This window comes from Notolabrus celidotus, chromosome 3 (genome assembly GCF_009762535.1).
Source record: "Notolabrus celidotus isolate fNotCel1 chromosome 3, fNotCel1.pri, whole genome shotgun sequence".
NCBI classification, from domain to species: Eukaryota; Metazoa; Chordata; class Actinopteri; order Labriformes; family Labridae; genus Notolabrus; species Notolabrus celidotus.
Window position 1 is genome coordinate 25,508,579 of NC_048274.1, and position 26,851 is coordinate 25,535,429.

The window sequence follows — 26,851 nt, forward strand, 5'->3', positions numbered from 1 at the left end:
TTGCTTTGACAATGCGTGAAGCTTGTTCTTACCATTCTGACACAGATTACTCTTGATAAGTGTGTAAATGTTTGCTGTTGAATTGTTGAGACAGACTGAGAAGTTTCTGATAAATATGTCCAGGGGCAAAGATCAAACAGGACAGAGCACGTGGTCCGTGTTTTTTTTTTCCTTTTTAACACCTTCAAAATTTTTGCTCACTTGACCTTCTCTCACTTTTTGCAGTGTTATTTCACTTTTCAGGGATACATACGATACAAGACTAAGTGCCAAATTGCCATTGGCCTGTTCTGTTCAAGCTACAGATTCACACTTATGGACTAAGTTGGTAGCTGGCCAAAAGTAGATGACAAGGTCCTGTTTGTCACCACAGTGGAAAAATGTGAAGACTAGTCATGTGTTGATAACAAGGAGCAGATCAGCATTGCAACCAGTTTTCACACCTGTCACATTAATACACGCGCACAGACGCACATAAAAACACACACACACAAACCAAATAGCCTCCTCTGAAGAATCAGTTATTTCACTATTTACACTTAGAAATAATTTCAAAGAAAGAAACACAATCTGTACACACACAAGTGCACGGGTACTCATAAGCATCACAAACACTCTTCACTGGTTCCCATTTGCCCTGTAACCACAAGAAAACAAATATAGGCCTCCTGGATATGTGTGTTCGTGTGTGTCTGTTTGGCAACTGGGGCGTGAGAGAGGGCTATCCTGTTTGTGTGTGTGTGTTAGTGTGTGTCCGTGCCAGACTGTTGTGCGGTCTCGGGTGTAAACGTGCAGTCAGGACTCATTTGGCAGACAAACAGGCCGCAGGGTGGCTGGGGAATCGACGTGTGTTTGTGTGTGTGTGTTTGTCTTTATGTGTGTGTCCGATAGAGCAAAGGGAAGAAAGAGCGCGAGAGCAAGCAGGAGAGGTTAAGTCTGCATGACCGCACTGCAGCCTCTTTCTGTCAGGCCAGCGTACAACACACACATACACACACACTCTCTCTCTGTACCTTCATTACATTATAGTGTTCTAATACAACTCACATATATTCACCAAATAAAGAGTTGAGGTCATTAACCTCATGCTTTACTTACTGTATTCCAATTGTTACGTACCCTCTTGGGGTTTGTCCAAACAAGGGCCCTTTAAATTATCTGTCAGCCAATCTATCTGCAGATGTTTACTCATTTCCGCATTTATGTTCTTATACATGCAACTATGTACAAATGTTTTTCACAAAAAATTTAAGTCAGACACTTTGAGAGCGACGAACACGGCTGAGCAGACTGTGGTCAACAACTTAATTGCTGACAATATATTAACATTTTTTTAAAGTTCCTGTGGAGGTTTTTGATAGGTTAATAAACTGTCCAAAGATGTCCCCTGAAAACGTCCTCTACCACACAGTATGCTCTGTTTACATGAAGACTGGGGTAAGAATGAATTGGACATTTCATCCAGACAGTCAATAGAAGAACTAGAAGCAACCACAAGGCTTAGACATACTGTATACCTTACTTAATGTTGAGTTAACAGTCAAAAACATTGAGACACTGAGGGTTGTTAACTCAAGGCTGTTCTTGAAAAACACCTACGTGTCTATCCATAATGATATCAGGGGATCATGTGACTCCCAGGTTGTGTCATTTAGCAATTTTCTCCTCCTGCGTTTACATAGAAATATTTATGCTTTGAACTTTATGTTCACTAATTATTACTGTACATGAAGCTCAGCACCCCATCACCTTTTAGAACAGCACAGCAGCTGAACGACATCCACACACATGCAAGAACACTTCCACTCCCACACATAGCATGAGATGTCTTATCAACAATGGGCAAAAAGGAAATGTAATTAGAGCCAAATAAGGAACCTTCTTTTGTCAAGTGAAATCACAGGTATGAAAGAAAGGTCTCCACCCCTCCCACCAACACCACCTCTCCCCCCTTTTACTTTCTTCTCCTCCCTCTCACTTCTTCTCGTGCTCTCTCTCTCTCCATCAATACCTCTCTCTCTCCATCATCAGCACTAAATTCCCATTGATGTTTCTTTTCTTCTGCTGTATCGATCGCTTCATGAGAAGGAGGGGAGGAAGGGAGGAAGGGAAGAAGGGAGAGATGGCGTTATCTGTTAATTAATTTGTCCTGAAGCTGGCCGCCTATTAATCAGACAGATAAGAGGCATTGGATGGCTGAACAGCGCAGACAGGCTGGTGGGGAGGGGAGAGGGTCGGGGAGGCACGCACATAAACACACACACAAACACACAGATAGAGATGCACATATGTATGGGAATGTATGCATACACAAAGAACACAAACATGCTGATGAAACAACCAGTCAGCAAACTCACAATACTTTTGTGTTTTATTATGTTCAGATAAGCACTAAAAGCCGACACACATTCACACGAGCATTCAAAGCGCTTTCACACAAAATCTACAGACACACACGAAAACCACATCCTGATAAAAATCATTGATGAACCTCAATAAGAGAAGCTGAACCCTCAGCTCAATAAATTAATCATGGGGGTTTAATTATTGGTGTTGTGTGTGTGTGTGTGTGTGTGTGTGTGTGTGTGTGTGTGTGTGTGTGTGTGTGTGTGTGTTTGTATGTGTGTGAACATGTGTAAAATTACAAGAGATAAGTTAACCTGTGGAAAGTAAGCCCTCTTATTTACACACATTTTTGATCATTACTTTTGATTTCACTTGTTCATCAGCTGGTTTTATGTTCCTGTACCTCATAAAGTGTGTGTATGTGTGTGTGTGTGTGTGTTTGTGTGTATGCCTCTTTTTTATTCCACGTATGCCCCGTCTGGACCTGGATCAAATTCTACCATAGGGATGTGCCAGAATTGATTGAACCCCCAGCCCTGCTCCCAATGCCCAAGCATTACTGACACACACACATACATTACACACACACACACACACACACAGAGGGACAAGTTAAAATGCACAACCAGTGACACCATTAAATGATATTAACCCCCCTCATGTCTTCTTCTCTTCACTTGACCCCAGGCTTCGAACACATTCAATAAGTGTGTGTGTTAATTTTAGCCGTGCCCGTGCTTATTTCCCCTGCCCACTATGAGTGGCGAAATCTCAAGGACCCCCTCAAGACACGTGTGTGTGAATGAGAGATGTGTGTGTGCGGGGAGTGTGTGTGCATGAAGACCCCCTTAAGAAATTCACCTCTAATCCCTTCTGATGATTTCATTAAGTAGAAGAAGACACTGCCAGTTGGCAACGATACTGCACCCTTCACTGTGCCGCTTGTGTGTGTGTGTGTGTGTGTGTGTGTGTGTGTGTGTGTGTGTGTTTGTGTGTGTGTGTGTGCATGTGCATGTGCATCAATCATACAATTTGGATTCATTCCAGTGTGTTCCTATGCATTTATGTCTATGCATATATGAAACTCACAGTATGTGTGTGTGCGCAGCAGTGTCAACTACTGTGTCTACTGTATACGTCTATTGGTGTGTGTGTGTGTGTGTGTGTGTGTGTGTGTGTGTGTGTGTGTGTGTGTGTGTGTGTGTGTGTGTGTGTGTGTTGGAGATATTAACAGTTGTAGATGGAATGAATTAGAGCACATTACGAACAACAATAGGCTGCAACCAGAACATAATGAGACGCCTGCCATTAGCCATCAGCACACTGCGAGATAAGATCCCTTAACACATATGCACACACACACACACACACACACACACACACAAACACATCAACACACACACACAGTCACACACCTACCTGCTCCAGAGGAGGCACACTGCAGCAGATGTTGTTGAAAAAATATCTTCCTTCTCATCTGCCTGCTTCTCCTGGCAGGATGCTCCTCTCATGCACACACCCACACAAACACACACACTTTGAAACACACACACCGGAGGGCTGCTGTGAGGTCTGACAGGTGTGCTCACGTGGGCCACTGTCTTTGCCTTTGCTATGAAGGCTTGCACACATACACACACATACACACACATACACACGTATGCAGACAGGCAGGTGTGAATGGACAGGTGTGTGAGGAGAGGACAGCTGTGAGGAAAGGTGTGAGCGGGCAGGTGTTCCATTAAAGAGATAGACGCAAAGAAAGAGACAGAGAGAGAGAGAGAGAGAGAGAGAGAGAGAGAGAGAGAGAGAGAGACAACAGGCAGGAGTCTGGGGAAAGTTAGGGAAAAAGAGATAAAATGGAAAAGTATTTCAAACACGATGACAGAAAAGCAAATACTGTACAGAGAGTGTAAGGACAGACAACAAACACACCCAACATTGAAAAAGTACGAAAATATGGGAAACACACGAGGACACGAAACACAGGCAGCGCTGTATCAAGTGGTACGGTAAACAGGTTAAGCTAGAATCAGGCCCACAGATGGTCGGCCGTGCACAGACAGTCACAGATAAAAAGGCACGGATTGCGATTGGAGAGACAGACAGATATAGACGTAGGCAAATAGAAGGACATGGATTGACACCAGAGAAAGCAGGAGTTTTGAGGCCATAGCAGCAATTAGTGTGTGTGTTTGAGCGGTGCAGCAGCGATGGCCAGCATTGATCCATGGCGGTTGTGTCAGGGGGAGATAAGGCCTGCCTTTCCCCAGAGAACAGCCCTGGGCACGGGGGAGAGAGGGAGAGGAGGAGGAGGAAGAGGAGGAGGAGGAAAAGGAGGACTGGTCAACTGGATAGATGGATAGAGGGTGGATGTGGGGGAAGGAATGAGAGTTGATCTTGACCCTCTTTTTAGCTTCAAAATAAGCTTTATGAGCTTTTCATTGTTGTCTTCTTTTGTTTTACCTTTAAATGCTGATTTGTTGTTGTTATATCAGAAATGATGTCGCTAATATGTTGTTTATCTCTAACACATGAAGGCCATCTTTGATTTTCTTTATTTACACTTACAGAATAAAGCTTTTGACTACTGATCTATGATTTTCAGACTTCTTCCCTCTACAACAAACAACAGTAAAAGCTTGCTTTAATCAACAATCCACTCTCTTGCTTTTGTCTCAATCTTCCCCAGGTTTCTCTACACTATCTCTGGCAGACCAGATGAGTCTACTACAGAGTGCATGGATGGAGATCTTGATCCTACGCGTCGTGTACCGCTCGCTGTCCTTTGAGGACAAGGTAAGTGTCTTCAGCCTCATGTTTGTTTCTCACCTTAATGAAATGTAAAGACCAAAAAAAAACATTTTAATGCATCCTCTTCACCTCTCTGTGTTTCTCTGTAGCTGGTGTATGCTGAAGACTACATAATGGATGAAGACCAGTCAAAGCTGGCTGGGCTTCTGGACCTGAACAACGCCATCCTCCAGCTGGTGAAGAAATACAAGACCATGAAACTAGAGAAAGAAGAGTTTGTCACTCTCAAAGCCATCGCTTTGGCGAACTCAGGTTTGAAATGCTTCTCTTTACAGCTGATGTTTTTGTCTGCGTCTGTGACTGTGTTTGAGTTTTTTGCGAGCACACAACTGGTAGAGAAAGGGTTAAACCAAGGAATCTCCACTCCCATGGGGCTCATTTAAACTGAACCATCAAAGGACCGATTTCAATACTCTGCATCCAAACACACTCAGACACACACAGCTGCAGTTTATAATGCATACTTTCAGATACAGGGATATTTTTTTACTGTAACAACACCACCAGTTTTCAAATCTCCTTCCTCTCACTGTTAGAGCACACATAGGTACAATTATTGTATATGTGTTTCTCTGTCATAAAAACACACACTTGACTTCAACATCAACCACCTTCCACCCCCAAACAAAGTGGCAATCCCTTTTACAATTAGCATAGTCGTCTCTTCAGATGCCTGTTAAATAAGGTGAAATCATTAGAACCCAAAGTCTGTCGATAAAGCCCCCTCTCTGATGTGTCCAGCTGCATCGACAGCTGACTGACACACGCGCACACACTCCCTCTCTCACACACACACACACACGCCTTCTTCCTCCCATGACCCGTCTTTTGAACTTTGTCTTGGAAGCCGGCCAGCTCTTCAGTACTCTTTAATTACAAGGGGGGAGCTGTCAATACAATGTGTTTAAATGGGAGAGTGCAATGGAAGAGCTTTGAATAGGGAGGGAGGAGCCTTTTGTTCTGATTACGCCACACGCACATTCACCCAACACATCAGCAAACACAACACTCGTCTTTTTTACCTCAAACAAACCCATTTTATTTCTGACACATTCATAGGTAACAAACACTCCAACACGATTCTAAAAGTGTTTACTCACTCACATACTGTTCCTACTGTCATACACATGCAGGACATATCGACTTATAGTCTTCCTGTGCACTATGTGTGACAATCAATCTCTTGGCTCTGCCTGTTTGTGTGTGCAGATTTGTGTGTGTTAGTGTGTTTGTGTGTCTGACTCAAAGTTTTAGAAAGCTAGTTGGTTCTGTCAGTAGGACAGAAGTGTTGATGATCATTGATTTGATTTGAGTCTTTATTTTGATCATATAAAAGTGAAATAGAAAAAAACATACAAGTAAATAAGAAGAAATAGTTATACAAAAGAAACAAAATCAATCAGTTCCATTAGCAAACACTGAAACATTTTACTTGTGCAAAAAGGAGTAGGAAGAAGTTAAAACTTATGGAATCGTACCCCTTTATTCACTATTTTCATGCATGATGATGATTATGATTATTCTCCAACAGGCTTGACATAGACTGTCTGGCTTTTATGACCTCCATTGATCTGAATGAGCTGGTGGGTCTGGTAGAGAAAGAAATTGTGGGTTAAAGATTGGAGCAACATCTTTTCATAATGTGAAAAAAAACGTTTCAAATCTGAGACAAGCTGAAAAATAACCACGCACATATAAGGTTTATACAAAGCTCTGTCAAAGCCTGAGTCACCTACTGTAGGTTCAAACCATAGACTGTATAAATAATGGACGTAATATCCGTAACGTCACCCATCTGTTCCTGAGCGCTGTTTTGAAGCCAATCGACGGCGGCAGCCATATTGGAAATGCAGAACTCAACCAGGCATAGTGTGACATAAGGAGGCGGAGTTTGTGCCTCCTAGCCAATAGCTATGTGTTCCCATTTGGGAGTAAAGTCTGTCATGTCCTTATTTGGGCAAAAACTTGTAATCTTAATATCTTCTGAACTGTTGCGTTAGAAAAAAATTCACCCCTCGCACAGTGTGTGCCGATAGAGGGATTTTCTACATACAGCCAAGCTGTTTTTTGAACCAGGCTGTAAACATGTTTATTTCTGCTGTAAAGATCGCCTTTTTTGAATTGGTGTGTATGTGGTTTACGGTGTTTCTGTAGCCAGCCTCAAGCGGATTCTCGATGAATTGCAGTTTATAACACTTCCCCATGGGCTTCATATTTTGAGATCTGAGGTTGCCGCTTGGTTCAAACCCAATCATTTGTTGTATTTCAGCCCTAAAATAAACTTGAATATGAATCAGATATCAAAATATTTTACAATTAAATTGATAAATCAAATCATCAACCTGGTTGAGTTAATGACTTATTGATGTGAAATCTAGATACATTGTATTGTATACATTTGTATGAGCTGAAATTTCTCTGCCCACTCTGGCACGCACGCACACATCACAAAACATCTCAATGGATTCAGAGAATAATTAACCATCAAAGCAAAGCTCACAGTGGAGGAAGCTCATGTTTGAAATAGTCACTCTTTTAACTGATTGAAATGGAAACAGCTGACGCCCCAACAAGAACTTTGCATCATTGCCCAGACTCTCTAACTGCTCTTCAAGACAACAGAACGCTAGCATTAGCATTTTGAAGGGCACTGACACTAATTAATTCACAGGATGCTAATCGTCTGCATTAATGAAGCCCAGCCTTAAGAAATGTTAGCAAACGTGCCCCACATGTAAAGACAGCTAAACTAGCTATGGGAAACAGGAGGCACGTGTGTGTGTGTGTGTGTGTGTGTGTGTGTGTGTGTGTGTGTGTGTGTGTGTGTGTGTGTGTGTGTGTGTGTGTGTGTGTGTGTGTGTGTGTGTGTGTGTGCATTCATCTGTATGTGTGCATGGAGTGTGGGTTCTGTGTAAACGTGTGTTTTAACAGCCCGATGTGCTTGTGCTCATTAACGTCTGCTGTTTTACCTGCAAGTGTAGTGTGGGTCACAGCACAAGCAGCGGCCATGTCCACCAGCTTCAACAGTAAACGCACAAGATTAATCACAAACAACGTGAAACTCATTAAACTTCATTTTAACCAACAGTTAGCTATCCAAGAATTACAAGGACAAAACAAATCCTATTTTCATTATGAAGAACAATAAGCATGTTTTTGTTATATCTCAACCTCTGTGCAATAAGTGCTGAAATATAGGAAAATTCAAGAGAAGTAAAAATGGAGATAACTAAAGGGGAAGTTTTTCCTTGGATCTATGTTATAGTTGATTTTTTTATCATACCCACTATCCTAAATAAATACGCTCCCTGTTTTTATTTCAAATCAATAAAATGTTCTGTAGCAGCAGAATTATTATGAACACCCTCTGAAACTGAGCAAAAGTAGAAATCTGAGAACTGGTGGAAGCTGAGTTTTCTATTGATCTCTATAGAATCCAACCCAGAGATGGTCTGGTCCTGCATACTGATACATGCATTACCCTCTATAGATCCAACACTGGGTATTTGATTGTGTTTGTGTAAGTGTGCACATGTGTGTGTGGTTGTGTTCACATTGTTGGGTTTATATTGTCTTTCCAGAACAGTTCATGTTTCATTTACCCTGTTTGTGTAAGTTTGTACTTTGATTTCCAAGGATTGTCAGTTTTTGAATTGAACATCCATGTAGATATGTGCGGGCATGTGTTCTGTGGAGAGCATTGAGTGGATCACAGTTTCTCATGTTAAAAGCCAGATCGGCCTCAGCAGACAAACACCCTTTACAAAATTGAACCACATATAAAATGCTTATGTTGAATCCACCAATCACAATCAACAGGATCACCACAGAAGCCATTAACATTTCCAGTGTTCAGCTAAAAATGTACACCGCCTTGGTATCACATGTTGCTTCTTTATCGAATACACTGTTACCCTTAAAGAAAGTGAAAGTTGTAGTGTGTGCACATGTGTTCTTCTGTCTACAGTATATTTCTTTCTTTAAATGTCCACTCAGAGGTCTAATCCCCAAGGCAGACTTAGTTTGTGTGTGTGAGTGTAGGGGTGTGTGTTGGGGTGTGATGGCCTATCAATAGTTGCCTTGTGATTATTATTTAACATGCATGTAGTCATTGATCGGAGACATTGATCGGAGGTTGGGAGCTAAAGGCCAGCTCACATTAAGACTTTGCCTCCCCAAGGGGCAATATGGAGCATTATCATTGAGGGACATTCTCAGCCCTCACTGCCACATATGCTGAAACACACCTTACATGCCAGCTCAGAGAGAGATCACACACGTGTGCAGACAAACACTTATGCACACACACTCACACAGACTCTCAGGTGTTTCTGCGTCTCTCCATCATTCTACGAGTCTATTTCTTTGCTCTCCGCCTACTCGTCTCTTTGTCTGTCCATAAATCACACCCACAGATCCACACTTTGCAGACTGAGGAGGGAGCAGCAACTGCATTTTTCACCCTGTTCATGGGTCAATTCATGCAGCACAACCACAAACATTTGATCATATATCTTTTCATTCACATTTAAAGTTAATTCCTTTATTTCTCTGCCATCCTCCTCCAGACTCCATGCACATTGAAGATGTTGATGCAGTGCAGAAGCTCCAGGATGTGCTCCACGAGGCCCTACAGGACTACGAGGCTTCCCAGCACCAGGAGGATCCCCGCCGGGCGGGCAAGCTTCTCATGACCCTTCCCCTGCTCCGCCAGACCTCCACCAAGGCCGTGCAGCACTTCTACAGCATTAAGCAGGATGGCAAAGTCCCAATGCACAAACTCTTCCTGGAGCTGCTGGAAGCCAAGGTCTGAGGACGCGATAGTAGATGGAAAGACAGCTAGACACCAGTCTGAACCAGCTGAGCTTCAACTTAGACTCTCACTTTGAATGACCTCTTGCTCTTTTACACACACACAGCCACACACACTGAAATTTGTCCCTGAAGTTTGTCTGCTGACACATCCCTCCATGAATTAACCAGTAACCTAAACCTCTTACCTGAACCCCAAAACCTCCTCCGTCTGTGACAAGAGGGTGCTAACTTGAAATGTATGATGGGGGAGAGTTTGATGGGCTGACGATACGCCCCAATCCTGAAGGAAGATGATATTTCCTTCAAAACTATTAACAGTCACTAAACAGTTTCAACAGTGGCTCAGAGCACTGAAGATGGCAAACACTTATGCATTTAATAACAGTTACGAGGTCAATGCTTCAATGAGGACACGTTTAAAAGAAACTGAGAACGCTTCATTTTAGTCGTGAGAGACTAAGACTGCACTCGTGTCTCCTTTCCCCTCCCTGTTTCCCCCCACAGAATTTTTTAAGTGTAAAAGAAGAAGAGAAGTTGGGATAAGAAGAACACTAAAGAAGTATTAAAGACATTTCTTTTCAAAGTACATGTAGAATGAAATATGGACGGATGAACAGGAAGAACAAAAAGAAAAGAAGAGGAGATTCGCCCTGCCAAAGAATGGAGTTCATCCATTCAGAGGATGCCAGCAAACTTTACTGTCATAACCCAAAACAGTTTCTGCTTTGATCTACGAGTGGCTTTCAGTGCTGGGCCTTGAGAGAGCTGCTGGTTTTTAGTTCCTCCAGTTATTTCAGATTTTCTGGTTCTGATGAAAATCAGCAGGGCTCAGAGACCAGGCTTGAAAAACACTCTGTGATTTCCCCTCAATTCAGTTCCTGGTAAACGATGCCCCCCCTACTTTCACTACTACTTAGCTATATGTTGTATTTGTCAAGAACCAGCGACCCTGGCCTCCCAAACCTTACAGTATTACCACAGTTTTAGTGTTTGCACACTTAATGAGCTGAAAATGATTTCAAATATACTAACCACCGGAGAGTTCAATGAAAACAAACAGATGTCGAGATGAGACTTGATCTATGCTAACAAACCCTATCCTCGTGCAGCTGTTGAAGGCTCAGCCCACAGTCTCTGTGATGCTGTCTATTCAGTCCAATGTTTCTCTTGAGTTTGGATGTCTGTTTGAAACATTTTCAGCCCCCTGGTTGCCCAGGTTTGTCGCTGTCCACACACAAGTCAGATGAGATTTCTGTCCATAAATGTGCCATGAAGAATAGTCCAGCCCACGCTCATTACCCAAACTCCAAAAACAGCAAACCGGCACTTCAGAATTTCCCTCCTTACTCCACTGCATTCACACCTTCCAGCTCATCTCTGAAGGCAGAACTGAGATGTTTTCTGTGATTCATTCGGGGAGTAATGAGGGAGCTTGAGTCATTCATCGCAATACAAACCAGAAGGAAAGGTGTGCAGAAAAAATCTGACTGAAGAACAACTATTGTTGCTTTGAAACTCCTTATTTTTCTCCTTTATTTCTATCTTGAAAATAATCTTAGCGATGATAATACCAGTATTAGGGTTGTAAATAACAGTCATCCTGTATATGACATATAACACGGCTTTGTTTTTGTTATTAATACTGTCTTCTTAAAACTGAATCAATCAATATGTCTTTCCTTTATTTTCTATCAGCTTGACCACTTTCAGCAATTATCATATATCTATATATATAAATATAACAAGTAATAATGTATTAACAAATCAGCGTTTATCTTAGAAAACACTGAGCAATAGTGGTTTTAAAAGGAGGGGTTTGTGCATATGGACTAAGTCTGCAATATTAACATAACGTGCCAGTTTCAAAATTTCTGAGAGAAGGGAGAGTTTCGTAGCTTCTCTTTCCCTCTGTGTAACTTGCCATAAGCTGTTAGATTACAGTCAGTATTTCCTTTGTTAGCGATAGCTACACAGAAAAAATATGGACCAGAATTATGAGGATGAGATGCTATTCCTGCCGTCACATAAAAGTCACGCTGTGTGAAGAACGGAAAATGCGAGGGTAGAAGAAGTAGCACAAACAACTAACTACAAAAGAATCAACTTCCAGTTTGTGAGTCTCACATCGGTCTGATGTTTGCACCATTGATGTGCTCGGGCTCTTTTTTGTTGGGTCACTTTTAATCTTATAAAATGAGACAGTTCTTTGTTTAAAATCAATGATGGGTTTGTTATTACCATGTACGTTTCTCCAGCCGTGTGGCCAAGAGCGGGGACCATAAGAACTGAACTTAATCTGGAACCTAAAGTAAAAACAGAACATCATCTGCATAAAGAGAAACACGGCGTAGAAACTTTCATGTTAGCTTGCTATTCCACTTCTTATTGACGGACATTTAATTTAAACATTATAAAGGAAATGTTCTGGTATTAACCTATAATCCAACCAAATTGCTGAATTGGTAAAATGATTAATATGAAATAACTTACGTAAATGGTTCAAGGGGAATCCATTATGTTATTTATACCTTAGCTTCTATCTACAAGTTTGTGTTGTACCTGAAGACTACAACATACCCAGTAATTTAAGTGGACACACAAAAGTTTCAGTTCAGAATATGAATGAACTAATAACCACAGAGACTTTTATCAGACTTGAACATTCACAGGCGTTTCTCAGAAGTTGCCTGTCGTGTCTAAACTAAAGTGGAAGCAGGAAGTGGAAGGTCACAGGAAGCTGTTTGTTAATGACAGCAGGATTGTCGAGGGTTTGACTGGTCGCAGCTTTAACAGTCGAGGGGATTTTTTTTTTATGTCATTGTCATTTTTAGAGCTGAATAAGAATGCCAAAATGTGTAATCTAGATGAAGGTGTAATCTAATGTAAAATGACAACTAGTCACTGCTAAGGGGTGCTCCAGTTTAAGTGTAGTGGATCTCTAACATCACACACTCTGCATCACACATCAGTATTATTAGTAAGGGGTATTTTTTCAGCCTTCTTAAACATTGTATATTGTAAATTATACAGATTATAATTCTAACATAAGACATTTTATTGGAAACAAAATCAACAAAAAAAAGAAAAAAAAGTAGTTCAACTTCAATGTGTGTTTCATGTTTGCCGTTTCTTCTGTCAAGAAAAACTTGGTTTCTTTGTTTTTCTGTTTTTTTTGTTTTTCTGTCCTCTTTCTGTTTCTTTCTCTCCTCCTCTGTTGGGTCCTCTGAGGCGTTGCTGTGTACTTTTCTTGTGGTGATTCCCGTTCTTGTGCTGTGTGCTTCTTCTTTAGACAACACAGAGTAGAGTAGAGGCCATGTTGTCTGTCTATCCGATCAGTCTGCGGGGGTTTTGGGTACCCGGTTCTCTCCCAATGAACCAAACTGGTTATAAAGCTCTTCTAGAAATGTAACTAGACCACCAAGATGAGACTACAGTGTTCATCTTTACCAAACTATGCGTAAATAATGAAGTATTTAGTATCTAAATGAAGAAACACAATACAAGTATTTAAAAAGGGATCATTTGTATAACTTTCCTGTAGAGTAAACAATATACTGTATATCTTTAGGTTTAAATAACCATTAAATGAAAAGGACATTTGAGTATTTCAGAACTGTAGGTGACTCTTTTTTGATAAACTTGCTGTACATACCTGCCTTCCATTCAGCTCGGCTCGGTCCTTATCTTTACTGTTTCTGCAGTCAGTAACAAAAAAAAAGACAAATCCCCTTTTTTCTTCCCATTGTTGTTCCTGATTCTGCGTTTGATTCCAGGAAAAAACATGTTTAAGAACAAAGACTAAAAAGGAATCCGATAGGTAAAGGGTAGCACTTGTTTTTGTGGGTTTATGGGTAAAAATAACATTGACGATTTATTTTGCACTTGTATCTCTCTCCAGTTTGCACTCATTACCCTTCACGTTTCTCCTGTTGTCCCCTGACTTAAAAACCACAAAGTTAACATTGAAACCTCTTTTGACAAACTGTCATTTTACTTATGATATCTCTTACTACACATGTAAAGAGACAAAGTTCTGCGCTACAGAGCATAAAGTCAAAGATTGTGGGATCATCACGGGGCGTTATCATTAATGTATGATGGTTTCACAGAGGGAATAAACAGGCGATATTTGTAAGAATTCCCCGAAGACAGATTAGATTTCTCTTTGACCATCTTGTCCAAAAGAAGGTGTTTCTTATCCACATTCATCTGCAGACAACTTACTGAAGAAAGGTGCTCTTTTATTACTCTTTTATTTTTCTTTTGGTGTAGTTTTATTTATTTGAAAGTCAATCCTGTGTACTTCTAAATGATGCAACACGGTGGAGGAAAGTGAAGATAACTCCCTGACATGATTGAGGCTGAGCTGGATTTGGTTAACAGCCATGATTTTAACATGAACCAATTTCTGCCAGCAGCACATACTGTGATGTGTTATTTTATTTAACTGTAACAAAATACTAAATCATCAGCATATTGAAAATGATCACCATGATAGGCAACAGGTCACTGCTTTAACTCTTCATGACAGCAGGACTGCTGCTATTCTAAAAGACTAAAACAGATCTACCAGCTGACATCAGGAGGGAGATTATGTGAGTCTTTCAGAGGTTTGTTAACTTGCTGCTCATAGCCAAAATATTATTAAGATGTACAAGACTAAAGTGTTTTATCTTTTTAGTTCAAAAGCAATATTTTGTTGACTGTACAATGACGAGACAAGAGTTGCACTTGTTTGTGTTGAGTCACTTCCAAATGCTGCTGTAGCTTTCAGAGCTCCCCTGCAGTTAGTGTTTAGAGCGTATACATGTCATCAAACCAAACTGTGGAGCACCGAAAGAAGGACTTTGTTTGGGGTTCTTTTGCAAATGCTTTGATAGAAAGAGTTTGACCTGGTTGCACTTTGGGCACCATGTTACCGCCCTCATCTGGAACTTAGATCAATTAGCTGCAAATACTCTGTGTGGCAATAGTTCAGCTGTAACAGGAGGATAAGTTTTATTTGGCATAGCAGGAAAGCAGGAACATCCATTTGCCCCCTGAAATATCTGCTAATGCCAGACTCTGTCCATCTTCAGCTCTACAGTGTTTAGACATTTAGTTGTATTTATTCCCCAAATGTTAACTGCCACTCGTGCTGCAGCTTCCCCTGCAGTCTGAATTTGCAAATGTGAAGAAAATATTGAAGGGAGAGAGCAACATTTGGATACAAAGGATATCTAAAAGAGGAAAGGACCCTTGTGTGGTGGAGAAGAGTTGTGTACAAGACCCTGTAGTGTTATTAAAACATGTCTGTAGATTTTAGATGTGCTTCACATCAGTAAACGAAAAAAAAAAAAAGAAACAATAACCTGTATATTTTTGTGACGTGTATCATACAAGTGTGCTCCAACAATAATGTCCATTTGTGTAAATGTATTTATTTCACATTGTATATATTGTTCAATGCAAAAAGAGAGACCTATGATTCTGTAACTTAAACTACTATGGTTGAAACATTACATGTGTTACTCCAGACTATGCCTTTCAGGATTATTACAGTAGAGCAATATCAATTAAAACCAGGCTTCCAGTTTTGACACCTGTTCTTTGTCTCTTTATTGATCGTGTTTGTGATTCATTCCGATATGAAATCACTGCAAAAAAGCTTTGACTTGGCCTTACTGTCTCCGAGGTGAAGAATCAAATCCGTCCTTTTGTTTTGTTCACCCTCGATGAATTTTATGAAGGAAGAAAAAATAATAATTACCTTCCAAAGATTAAAATCTTGCCTCTGTTTTGATATCTCCTGGCAAGCCTTTACAACTCATTGATCTCTTATTCAAACTAAAACTCCTGCATCATATCATCCTTTGCAAGTGACAGAGTCTGGGTTGTTTCAATGCAGTCCTGTTTCCTTACTCATGATGACGCACTGACTTCCTTAATGCAACACACCTGTAGATGGATAAGAGAGCAGTAGCAAGAGAGAGGTGGCAGCTCCACCTTATGGACTATGTGCCCATAGACACTGCAGATACCTCATATTACCCAGCATTAGTTGTCTTACTCAGTGTTAAATGAAGCACACCTAGTTTACAATGTCAGAGTAAGAATTACATTTTCTTGTATCAGTCCAACTTGAGGACAAAAACATCAAACATAATAAAGTCAGGAGAAGAGTAAAAACATGAAAGGATAGAGGTAATGTGCATCTAGATCTCACAGTGCTGGCTGCTGGACAGAGACATCAAACATTAAAAGTAGATAGTCCAAACACCAGAAGCTGCTCCAATATGAATTTGATGAAACATATCACTACAAGTAACGTTTTGGGCCGTTGCCCTTCATCAGACATGGAGAACATGAGAACAGTAAACAAATGCAAATGTCACAAGACAGGACCCAACAAAACCTCACTCTTCAAGTGTAACCCTCCTGGTGTTTAGGCTCCCAACGCTCATCCAGGACAGTCTAAATATCTAATCATCCCAACACTTAAACATCACTTATAACTTTGTGCCAACACCAAACTTGATTTAAAGAAAACTCTTAACTGTTTGCACAATAAAGAGGACCAAGAATTGCTCTAAATATGATACATTTGATCACTCCATTTCAGATTATTGTTGCATTTTATTACTTGGCTGTGTTAATTCTGATTAGTCAAAACAATATAACAATAGTGATTGATTGTCAACATTGGAAGCATCACCGGGGACAGCCTGATCACACTTGTCATATCAAATCAATCCATGCAAAGTGAAAGTGAAGTGTGCCACAAGATTTTCTTCACCTCTGCCTGTTGACACTGTGGCAAAAATGTTAGCATTCTAAATGAATAAGCATTGTGGTAAAAAAAAAAAAAAAAAGAACTATAGTTTCTGTTTCCAGATGGTGAGATTCAGGAAAAAAATCACATTAACCCTCCTGTTATTTTTGTTTCTCAGGAACAGCAATAATGTTTCTGGGTCAATTATCCAAAAGTGTCAGAACCCCCAAAAAATCCCAATAAACATTTTTTAATCTCATTATTAACTCCATTACTAACCATTTGAAAATTACCTATTGAAAAGAAACAATTTGTATTTGACAGTTCTGACCCCTTTTAGCCACAACTTTGACCCACAAACAGTATCTATATAATATAAACATGCAGGGGTGGGGGTTGCAAATATGTGAAATGTATGGTGGCCCTGATAGCTCACAGCACTGCAACTTAAGAAAACACATGCAAAAAGACAAAACACAAGCAAAAAGCAAACACATTAGAAAAACGCGCTGCAAAGACCAACGGAAGTGTTTCCAGAGGACACTTAAAAGTGATGCACATGTCTGGACATGCTTGTTGTTGACGCAGATTTTGAGTCACAGCGCTATTAAGGTTCTCTTACCGTCAGCGGTGTTGGAAAATGAGATAAAAAAGTAAGTGTTTATTAAGAACCATATTTTTTTCTAATGTGTTGTGTTGTGGTCTCTGCAGCGTGTTTTTCTAATGTGTTGTGTTGTGGTCTCTGCAGCGTGTTTTTCTAATGTGTTGTGTTGTGGTCTTGGCAGCGTGTTTTCTAAATGCTGCACATGTGTTGTCAAATTGATGAACATGTTTTCTTAATTTGCTTGTGTTTTGTTTTTTTGCACGTGTTTTCTTAAGTTGCAGTGCTGTGAGCTCTCAGCACCACCCTAGAAATAAACAATTTTTATGTTATATGTTCATTTCACCTGTTAAGCCAAGCAGAAGGAGTTTCAAACTGAAAAAATACTTTTAACAATTTTTGGGGGGATTTTTCAAATTTAAAAACCGTCAATTTGACCCGCAACATAACAGGAGGGTTAAGAAACATAAACAATAAGGAGTAATGATGACAGCAAAAAATGTTAAAAGTTGTGACTTAAACATCATTTGTATGTTCAAAGGTGTGTCAACTGTCTTATATAAGAATCCATTGTTATAGAAGCATTACTCACTTTGGAATCGTAGGGACTGTTTCATTTTAGCTTTATAGATCAATCATTTTGAAGTCAATGGATCTTCTTTAAATCAGTATTTTGAGTCAACCTGTTCATGTCTTGTGTTGATAGCTATAAGTGAGAGCATTTATAGTGAGCTGGTGGTGGTGGGAGTTAGAATCCCTTCTGGGTAAACACGACCTATCTTACACCCAGATCCTGCTCACCCTGTCAGGATTCTTACTCTCACTTCACTTTATGTTATCCCTTTATTAGTGGTTTGCTAAGGGATACATAGGTTTTCAGTGTGGATCATGTTTATTGATTAGCTTAATGCAAATGTATCTTTTATTCTAGAGCATTTCAACATAGGCATATAGGTGAGTCTCAGGCTAGTGTCCCACTGTTGTTCTGTGTTTCAACTACTGTCTTTATGTATATGAAAAAAGGAAGGGAAGCAGTGAAGGATGACAAAGAGTGGGCTGAAGGGGAAGAGAGGGGGGGGGAGGGGAGAAGGAGGAAGTGGTAACAGCTTGTTGCAGTAGGAGGCTAACTACTGTCCATTCTGAATGGCTTGATCTCCTGCTCTTGCCAAAGGCATTAAACACACACAGTCACACTTACAGACATACTGCAGTACAACATGCTGCTATATAATATTTTTAAAATATCTATATATTCTCTTTCTTCTCTTACTGTTTACATGCTGTGTTTTCAATATTAACCTTTGCTCTTTGTGGCTGTGGCTCGAAGTCCATTTAATAGTTTACTCCTGCTTTGTTTTCCTTTTTTTTTTAGCATCATTCTTTCCCTTTATATGTCCCCCCTTTTCTTTATCCCCTCAAATACTTCCCTATTTCTTCCTCTCTCTCTCTCCATCTCTCCCTCCTCTAATAGCCAGCAGCAGTAAATGGGATGCAGAGGCCAGATATTTAATGTAGCGGAGAGCCGTGAAGCGTTTTAAGAAGCCTTTTTCTAACAGGGGGAGCCCTGACCTGCAGGCAAATATTTTTCAACCAGATGACATAAGAAGATATTAGCAGAAAATAGAGCAAGATTTTCTTCCTTTTCAACCACTCATCTCTCTCTCTCTTTCTCCTCTCTTCTTTCTGTTTGGGTTGCTGCCTGGTCACCCACACATACGTTTTATTTTACTTGCTTGCCTTTTGGAGTTCATTTATTTTATTTTATCTTTGATTCATTATTATGATACGATAAAAGCTACTTGAGCATTTCAGATGCTGAGGGGCTCTTATCGTTAACCTTGTGGAACGCGTGTAAGAGTGGGCTCCACACGCTGCATCGCTAATGGCCAACTTAACTCCTCTCTTCTCCTCCTCCACCTTCTGGCTCCATCTACACCTCTCCTTCTATCTCTCTGTCTCTCTCTTTGAGCATCTTTTATTCCTTTATCTTCCTCTGTTATCGCTTCTTTTCTCTCGTGATCTCCTCCCAGACTTATTTCCCTGTTTTTATTCACTTTTCCTCTCATGCTTCCGTATTAAAGCTCAATGTTTTTGTGTTTCATTAAGAAAAATAAAACTCAGCACAGGTTTGTTTTCCTTTGTTAAGCACAACTGACCGATGAGTGACACAGCATTAAAGCTTAAGAAATGAGGCTGTAACCCCGATCTGTCATTGTTCATCATTTTGATGAGCCAGACTTTCCATACAGGATTTCAGCTGCACAGCAGTTTGGGATCTCCTTTTTCATTTTTACTATTTCATGATGTGCCAAATGTTTTCAATAGGTGACTTGTCAGGACTGCTGGTACAGTTTAGCACCCAGCCCTTTTCTACTACAGAGCCATGCTTATGTAATTCAAACAAAATGTGGTTTGGCATTGTCTACCTGAAATATGGAATGTGCTTCCCTGAAGAAATAGACTGTCTGGATGGCAGCATATGTTGCTCCAAAACAAGTATATGTTGTTCAGCATTAATGGTGCCTCCCCAGATGTGTAAGTTAGCCATGCCATGGTTACTTCTGCATCCTGATAACAATCATGGATGCTGGCTTTTTGAAGTGTGCGCTAATGACAAGCTGGATGGTCTCTGTTCTCTTTAAAGCAGAGGGTGCAGTGTCCATGATTTCCAAAAAGAATGTCATTTTGAATTGTCAGACCACAGGACAGTTTTCAATTGAGCCTTGGTCCATCTCAAATGGGCTATGCACCAGTGTTTCCAGATTATACGGTTTCCTCTTTGCATGGTACAGTTTTAAATTCTTAGCTTAGAGGTCCAGTTATCTTTCCAGATGAAGTTCTGAATAGTTGTTTTAAACCATAGACTGTATAAAATATGAATGTAGGGTCCATGACGCAGTTTCTGAAGCGCTGTTTTGAGGCCAATCGTCAGTGGCAGCCATATTGCTGCTGTTGAGCGATTGTGAGGTAAAGAGGCGGGCTTTGAGCCTCCTCGCCAACAGCTTCAGTGTTCCCGCCTTTCAATCAAGTCAGCTGTGCCTCTCATTGGAAGACTCGTAATCTCAATATCTTTGAAACTGCTGTGTTTGAAAAAAATTCACCCCCGGTACAGTGTGTGCCGATCGAGAAATGAGCTATCCAGACTACACTCGTCTTTTGTACAAGGCTGTAAACATGTTTATTTCTGCTGTAAAGATAGTCTTTTTTAAATTGGTGTGTATGTGGTTTCCAGTACTTCTGGAGCCAGCCTCAAGCTGATCCTCGGTGACCTGCAGTTTTTAGCACTTCCGCTTTGGACTAATATTTTCAGACCGGAGCTTGCTGCATGTTTTAAACCCAGTAATGTCACTTACTTGTACTTTTTTAGCGTTACTTAACTTTCTTAGCATTTTGTTTTCCCTGTCCAAACTTTTTTGTACATGTTACCAGCATCAAATTATAAATTTGCATATATTTTGCATAAAAATTTAAGCTTTTCAGTTACATTTTTTGCAAACCATCAACCATGTTTTTATCAATATTTATACAATGTCCCAACTTTTTCAGTATTGGGGTGGACACTACATTTTTAGAAATCAGGGAATCAGGAAGATGTCAAGATGAGCCTTAGGAGCAACAAAACAAGGACCAAAGGAAGAGGCTTCAGTTAAAGTAAAGGCATTAACATGAATATGAGGTTTGGTTTTAGGGCACCTTAGAGATTTCAGAGGAAGCAATGGCAACACACTTCTTATCACAGGGGTTGGTTTTGTAATTGTATCTATACAAATGTGATATTTAAAAAATATATAACTGCACAGTTGCACAAACAGGCTGATTCAGACCTCATAGTGAATTCCAGGATATCCCCAGCACTCTTTATGGCTTTAAGTCAAAGTATGGATGTTATCTCTACTACAGCACCAAACAGGGTCAGTCTCTGAGGATGACTTTTAGGGGCTGTGACCTGTAAAGTGCTAATGTGTGGCCGCTTCACACTGATGGTGTTTCAGATGACTGTTTTTGTGGCTATTTATCCCCCCTTGTGTGTGTGTGTGTGTGTGTGTGTGTGTGTGTGTGTGTGTGTGTGTGTGTATGTGTGTGTGTGTGTGTGTGTGTGTGTGTGTGTGTGTGTGTGTTTGTTGGTATGTCTGTGTTTTTGTGTGTGTGTGTGTATTGTGTTACCTTTGGCGTGTTTGATTTATAATTTTACTTTTTTGGTCCACATTAGGTCATATGTAAGCCCTATTTGTACATCTATATTTATCTAAGCTTGGTGTGTGTGTGTCTGTGTGTCTGTGTGTGTGTGTGTGTGTGTGTTTTGTGTGTGTGTGTGTTTTCCCTGTATCCCCTTGTATCAGTGGTGGGGTTCCCTCGGGTTTCACAGGCCTGGTGACATGGACTCACGGTGGTAATGGCCTTTCACAGCATCTGGCTCCCCTGACACACACACACACATACACACATATACACACACACACACACACACACACACACACACACACACACACGCACACGCACACGCACACACACACACACACACACACACACATACAGACAGATAAGGAGAATAACCAGGGCACAGTGTAACAAACTAGAGCATGAATCTGGCCGAAGATGGAGAAAATTATAGAAGAAATGTAGGCATGGAAGTGGAAATGTAAGTTATTCACATTACAGACATTACAGGAAAAAAAACTTTATACATAAACAATCAAATAATTGTTATAAACTCACATTTCCATCCTTTTTTTGCCTTGTAAATGTAACAGATACTGTCTTTAAAAGAGGGGGCAACAGACAGTATGACAGAGGGATCGAGAGATATTTTATCTCCTTGTTTGTCTTTGTCTTTTCTTTACACTCCTCTCTTCTCTCCTTGTCCTGTCCGCTCCAGTGATCCTCTCCATCATATTACATATGGCCTGCTTAGCTTACATGCTAACTAGCTGGCCACTCTACTTGTAATTTATAGACCTTCATTAGTGCAATGATTCACTTGTTCTGTGTTCTTACCAATTTCCCCTCCTTTTCTCTTTTCTGTACACATTGTCTTTCTCTCTCATTTGTTCTATGATCTTTCCCTCTTTTTTCATCATTCTCTTTTTTTAAATTTTATTCACTGTAACTATAAATCACCCGTGTTCAGTTGCCTCACCTCTATCTCTTGCCTCTTTCCATTTTCTTTCTGTCATCGCGTCCCCCATCCTTTCCGCTCTCTCTTCTCATTCTGTCCCTCATCCCTCTATATCTCACAGGGTGTAAAGTGGCTGAGGGGGTGCCGTCTGCGTCTGGGCCTCATGTGCGAGCTGTAAGAGGGTCAGCTGTCTATTTGCACTTTTAACGTCTTAACTCCATATATGAGGAGCCATTTATTCTCTCTCTTTCCCCCTTCCCCTCCTCTCTCTCTGTCTATTACTCTCTATCTCTCTCTTAGGACAGTAAATGTTTTAACTCTCCATTCTATGGGCCATTCATTAAGTTAGTGTACTTTAATAAATAGTCTGATGTGTCACTGGACAGTGAATTAGTGGCACTTACAATCACCCACTGGTGGCCAATAGATAGCTGGAAGGTTTGATAAGCAGCCGCCATGTTTTCCCAGAAAAAACAATTACAGTTTACCAGGTCTAAAGTGTTTGTTAATAACACATACCTGTAAGGTAAAAAAGAAAGGAAGAAAATAAAAAATAAAACAGCAGCATTAGATCAGTGGTTAAGTTGTGCCCCAAATACAGCGAATATAGTCCTCACCTAGCTTGTTTGTATCAAGCGGCAACCTCCGGTCTCAAACTATGATGCCCATGTGGAAGTGTTATAAACTGCAATTCATCGAGAATCCGCTTGAGGCTGGCTGCAGAAACACCGGAAACCACATAGACACCAATTCAAAAAAGACGATCTTAGCAGTATTTATAAACATGTTTACAGCCTGGTTCAAAAAACAGCTATGCTCTACGTAGCTAATCTCTCTATCGGCACACACTGTACGGGGGGTGAATTTCTAACGCGACAGTTCAGAAGATATTAAGATTTGGATTTTTTGCCCAAATAAGGACATGACTGACTTGACTCCCAGTCGGTAACACATAGCTGTTGGCTAGGGGGCTCAAACTCCGCCCCTTTACGTCACACTATCCTGGTTGAGTTCCGCATTTCCAATATGGCTGCCGCCGTCGATTGGCTTCAAAACAGTACTCAGGAACAGATGGGTGATGTCACGGATACTACGTCCATTATTTATACAGTCATATGGTTTGTATCCCGGCCTTGACCATTGCTGTGTGTCTTCCTCCACTCTCTACTCCCCACAATTCCTGTCTGTCTTCAGCTATCCTATCTAATAAAGGCTAAAATGCCCCAAAATAAAAATCCATTAAATTCTGGTTGTAATTCATTATAATTTCTGTTTTAGGTGAAACTTAACATTTAATATGTTGAAAAGATTAACCCACATCTTAAATCCAAAAGGCATGGTGGGATGGCTGTGTGAGCTGGACTCTAAAAGCAGGATAGTTAAGGCAGTGATCAGGTGCAGTTATGAAGGTTACTTGAAGATCCATAGACCATGGGTCAAGACTTGTAGCAGCAACCTTTGACAGAAGTTGTCAGCTTTAAATAGCCTACAACAGACAACAAACTGGACCCCTACCAAAGACAAAAGTAAAACTGTTCCTCCTCATGACTCAGCAGAAGACACAAACACAAGAAACGCAATATTTACATCCATCCTAATCTTATGTTAGTAGTCTGCTGCTCTTAAAAACTAAGTGGCTGATTTAAGAATACAAACACCCCTACTCCATTTACCACATGGTATCACCCGGAACTTTCAAATAGGGGCTCAGGTAGCCTTGGGACTCTTTTAGGTGAACACAATGAAGAGAACACAAAGAAAAGGTGAGTGACTGAAAAAATGGCACAAAACATTTTTCTGTCTGTCTGTAAAAGTTTTGTTCAGTAAAAAGTTAAAACTACATATAATCTTTAATTTGGTAAAGTGCTGTACCACAAACAGTATCATGTTTTGGAAACAAAACAGGCAAAACTATGTGAACCTTTGTTTTTAATCTACTCCTGCAGAGTCAGCAACATTAGCCACATACAACTCCCAACATGCACTACTTAATACTAAAAACATTTCATCCATGGGAGTTTTGGAGTATTCCATCTACCTGTTCTGTTTACCAAAAGTGCAAAACATACCAGTGATGAAAAGAAGCCAGTTTGTTGTTTTAAAGTAAAGACGTGGAAATTCTGGTAACATCTACTGAATGTTCAGTGGGGTTTTTAACTGAGATGGTGTTAAATTAAAGGCAATCAATTCAAATCTTCCAAGAACAATTTTAAACCTAATAAAAATCCACTTCTGCTGACCTCTGTTGGTTAAACTTTGTACCTCACCGTGGTTAGATTGTTGGATTCAGGACACAGGACACGGGTACATCAGTGTTGCCCTCTCAGGCAGTGAAACCCTGCTTCTTACTTTAGTTACTCTATAAACAAGTGCTTTTTGTTCCCCTTACTTTAAACACAACTTGTATTAACCACACTGTATTTCAACTGGCATACTGTTAATGTGGGAAAATAGCATTCAGTGATGTTGAGGAAACTTTAAACATGTAATTTCCAGTTTGACGTACTAAGGAATATGTAATGATAATTACAATTTGACAATGATGTCATGCTCAGGGGCGAGTTCAGGATCAGACCCTTAGGGGGCTCAGGCCCTAAAGAGACGGATATGAAGAGTTCCTTGCAAGTGTTTGACCACTAAAGCCCTATTTCACTGAACAGTAAGCATGTTCCTTAGACTTTTAAAACGACAATAGTAAAAAAATTACCTGATATTTACACAAAAAAATGTGAAAAAAAAGAGACGGGCTGTGATGTTTTTCACTTTTTGTGGATTTTTTTTAATGAAGACCTAAATAAGCTTAAACTTAACTAAACATTTTCTTTAAATTATAGTTTTGAACGTTATCTGTGTTCCTTTCTCACTTCTTAAAGGGATTGCCATGTTGTAATTGTTCACATTATTGCAAGTAGAACATTTCAAGATTAACCTTTTTAAGTTTATACAGAATTGCGGCAGACAAGACTAAGATTATTTAGGCAGTGACAATGTTGAAAGTTTGTTTTTAAGGAGGTAATCAGTTTATCTCTATTTAACTTTCCCTCGGCAGATGGCTGTTCCTCATGAGTCTGGTTCCGTTCAAAGTTTCTGCCTGTTAAATGACTGCTCTTACTTGCAACTGTCATCAAATTTTGCCAAGTGCTTGATTATGGTGGTATAATGTTGAGTCTTTGTTAATGATAAAAAAAAAAAAGTGCCGTACAGGCTTGCTAACGTTTTCTGAGAATAGGTTTGGAATGAAGTAGGTACATAATCTATAAATGCAGCAGCAAGTTTTACTACCAGTAAAATTTAGAATTTTTTTTATGACATTAATGTTTGTGTGTCTGGAGTCAGTGACCATTTTTTAAGGCTAAATAAATAAACAAATTCTGTGCATTTTGCAGGTTGATTCCCGCAGGTGAATCTAAATGATAGCTGCTGAGGTGCCCCGAGCTAATCACATAGCCTTGACAGGGGAAAGGTGATTGGCATAGACAAAGTGAGTATATGTGCGTGTATTTGTGTGTCTCTGAGAGAGACTGCATGATTATGTGTATGTGCATTGTCAAGAGAGGCAGGAGGTTAATTCAATCCTATAGAAACGCAGCATGGAGGGGATTGGACTGCACAGCCCTGAGGGTGTCACTGGCCTCAGCCCCAATAGGGGGCAGAAAACATACACACACAAACACACACATGCATGCACAAACACACAATATGGACCTTATGACTTAAGGGTATAAAATCTGAAAAGCCAAATTGTTTTTATATCTAGTTTCTGGTGCATTTCATTAGAAAGAAGAGGATGAATGATGAACCTGGATTGTTATATATATATACTGTATATCTATTAATAGAAAATGCTGCATAAAACAAGGACAAGAAAGAAGAGGACATTCAGAGAAGAGGGTGATGGAGGACAGAGAGAGAGATCGAGGGCATGGAGAGGAGAAGAGGATAGAGTGAATAAAGAGAAGAACGAGTAGAGCCTGTGCAGAGAAGGATGTATGGGAGAGGAGCATGAGCGCAGGAAAGAAGTGACCAAAATAGAGTTCAGACAGCAGGATGACACAAATGACAGAGGAATATGGAAGAGATAGCATTTATAAACTCTGCATCAACACAGCAAGGTACTTTTCTGTCAGAACAGCAGAAATGCAGACTGTGGTGTATATGCGTATTTACTGCTGTAAATTAAATCTGAACCACTACAAAGACACATGGTAGAAACTGTCAAATCCATTTTTACCCACTCTCAAAATGAATGAACATTTTTGATTGAGTACTGCATCCTCAGCTCTGTTAAATGGGCTTCAGGATTTGGCGATTGTTTGGCCCCTTGTTTTTATTATACAGTAAGTGCGGTGGCCAAGTTTTGCTGGGAACAGCACTTTACAAGTGGACATTAAGACATACGACTTACAAA

The 26,851-nt window shown here is 40.2% G+C and overlaps 1 protein-coding gene and 1 long non-coding RNA gene across 4 annotated transcripts in view; both read left to right on the forward strand.

Moving 5' to 3' along the window:
- Positions 1-11,668, forward strand: part of esrrga (estrogen-related receptor gamma a) — a 197,017-nt gene extending 185,349 nt beyond the window's left edge. Inside the window, exons 9-11 of one of the 2 annotated variants that reach the window (XM_034679776.1) lie at positions 5,039-5,145; positions 5,250-5,412; positions 9,729-11,668. In XM_034679776.1, coding sequence (XP_034535667.1) covers positions 5,039-5,145; positions 5,250-5,412; positions 9,729-9,973 — 515 coding nt within the window. In that variant the 3' untranslated portion in view covers positions 9,974-11,668. The remainder of the gene's footprint in view (positions 1-5,038; positions 5,146-5,249; positions 5,413-9,728) is intronic. The other variant, XM_034679778.1, reaches the window with a different exon arrangement.
- Positions 11,669-17,294: 5,626 nt separating this feature from the next.
- On the forward strand, positions 17,295-26,644 carry LOC117810143. 2 transcript variants are annotated; one of them, XR_004630722.1, is made up of 3 exons: positions 17,295-17,379; positions 25,830-25,924; positions 26,283-26,644. It is a non-coding gene; the product is annotated as an uncharacterized LOC117810143 (long non-coding RNA). The 2 variants fall into 2 exon arrangements; XR_004630721.1 differs by lacking the exon at positions 17,295-17,379 and adding an exon at positions 24,181-24,206.
- Positions 26,645-26,851: the final 207 nt, after the last annotated feature.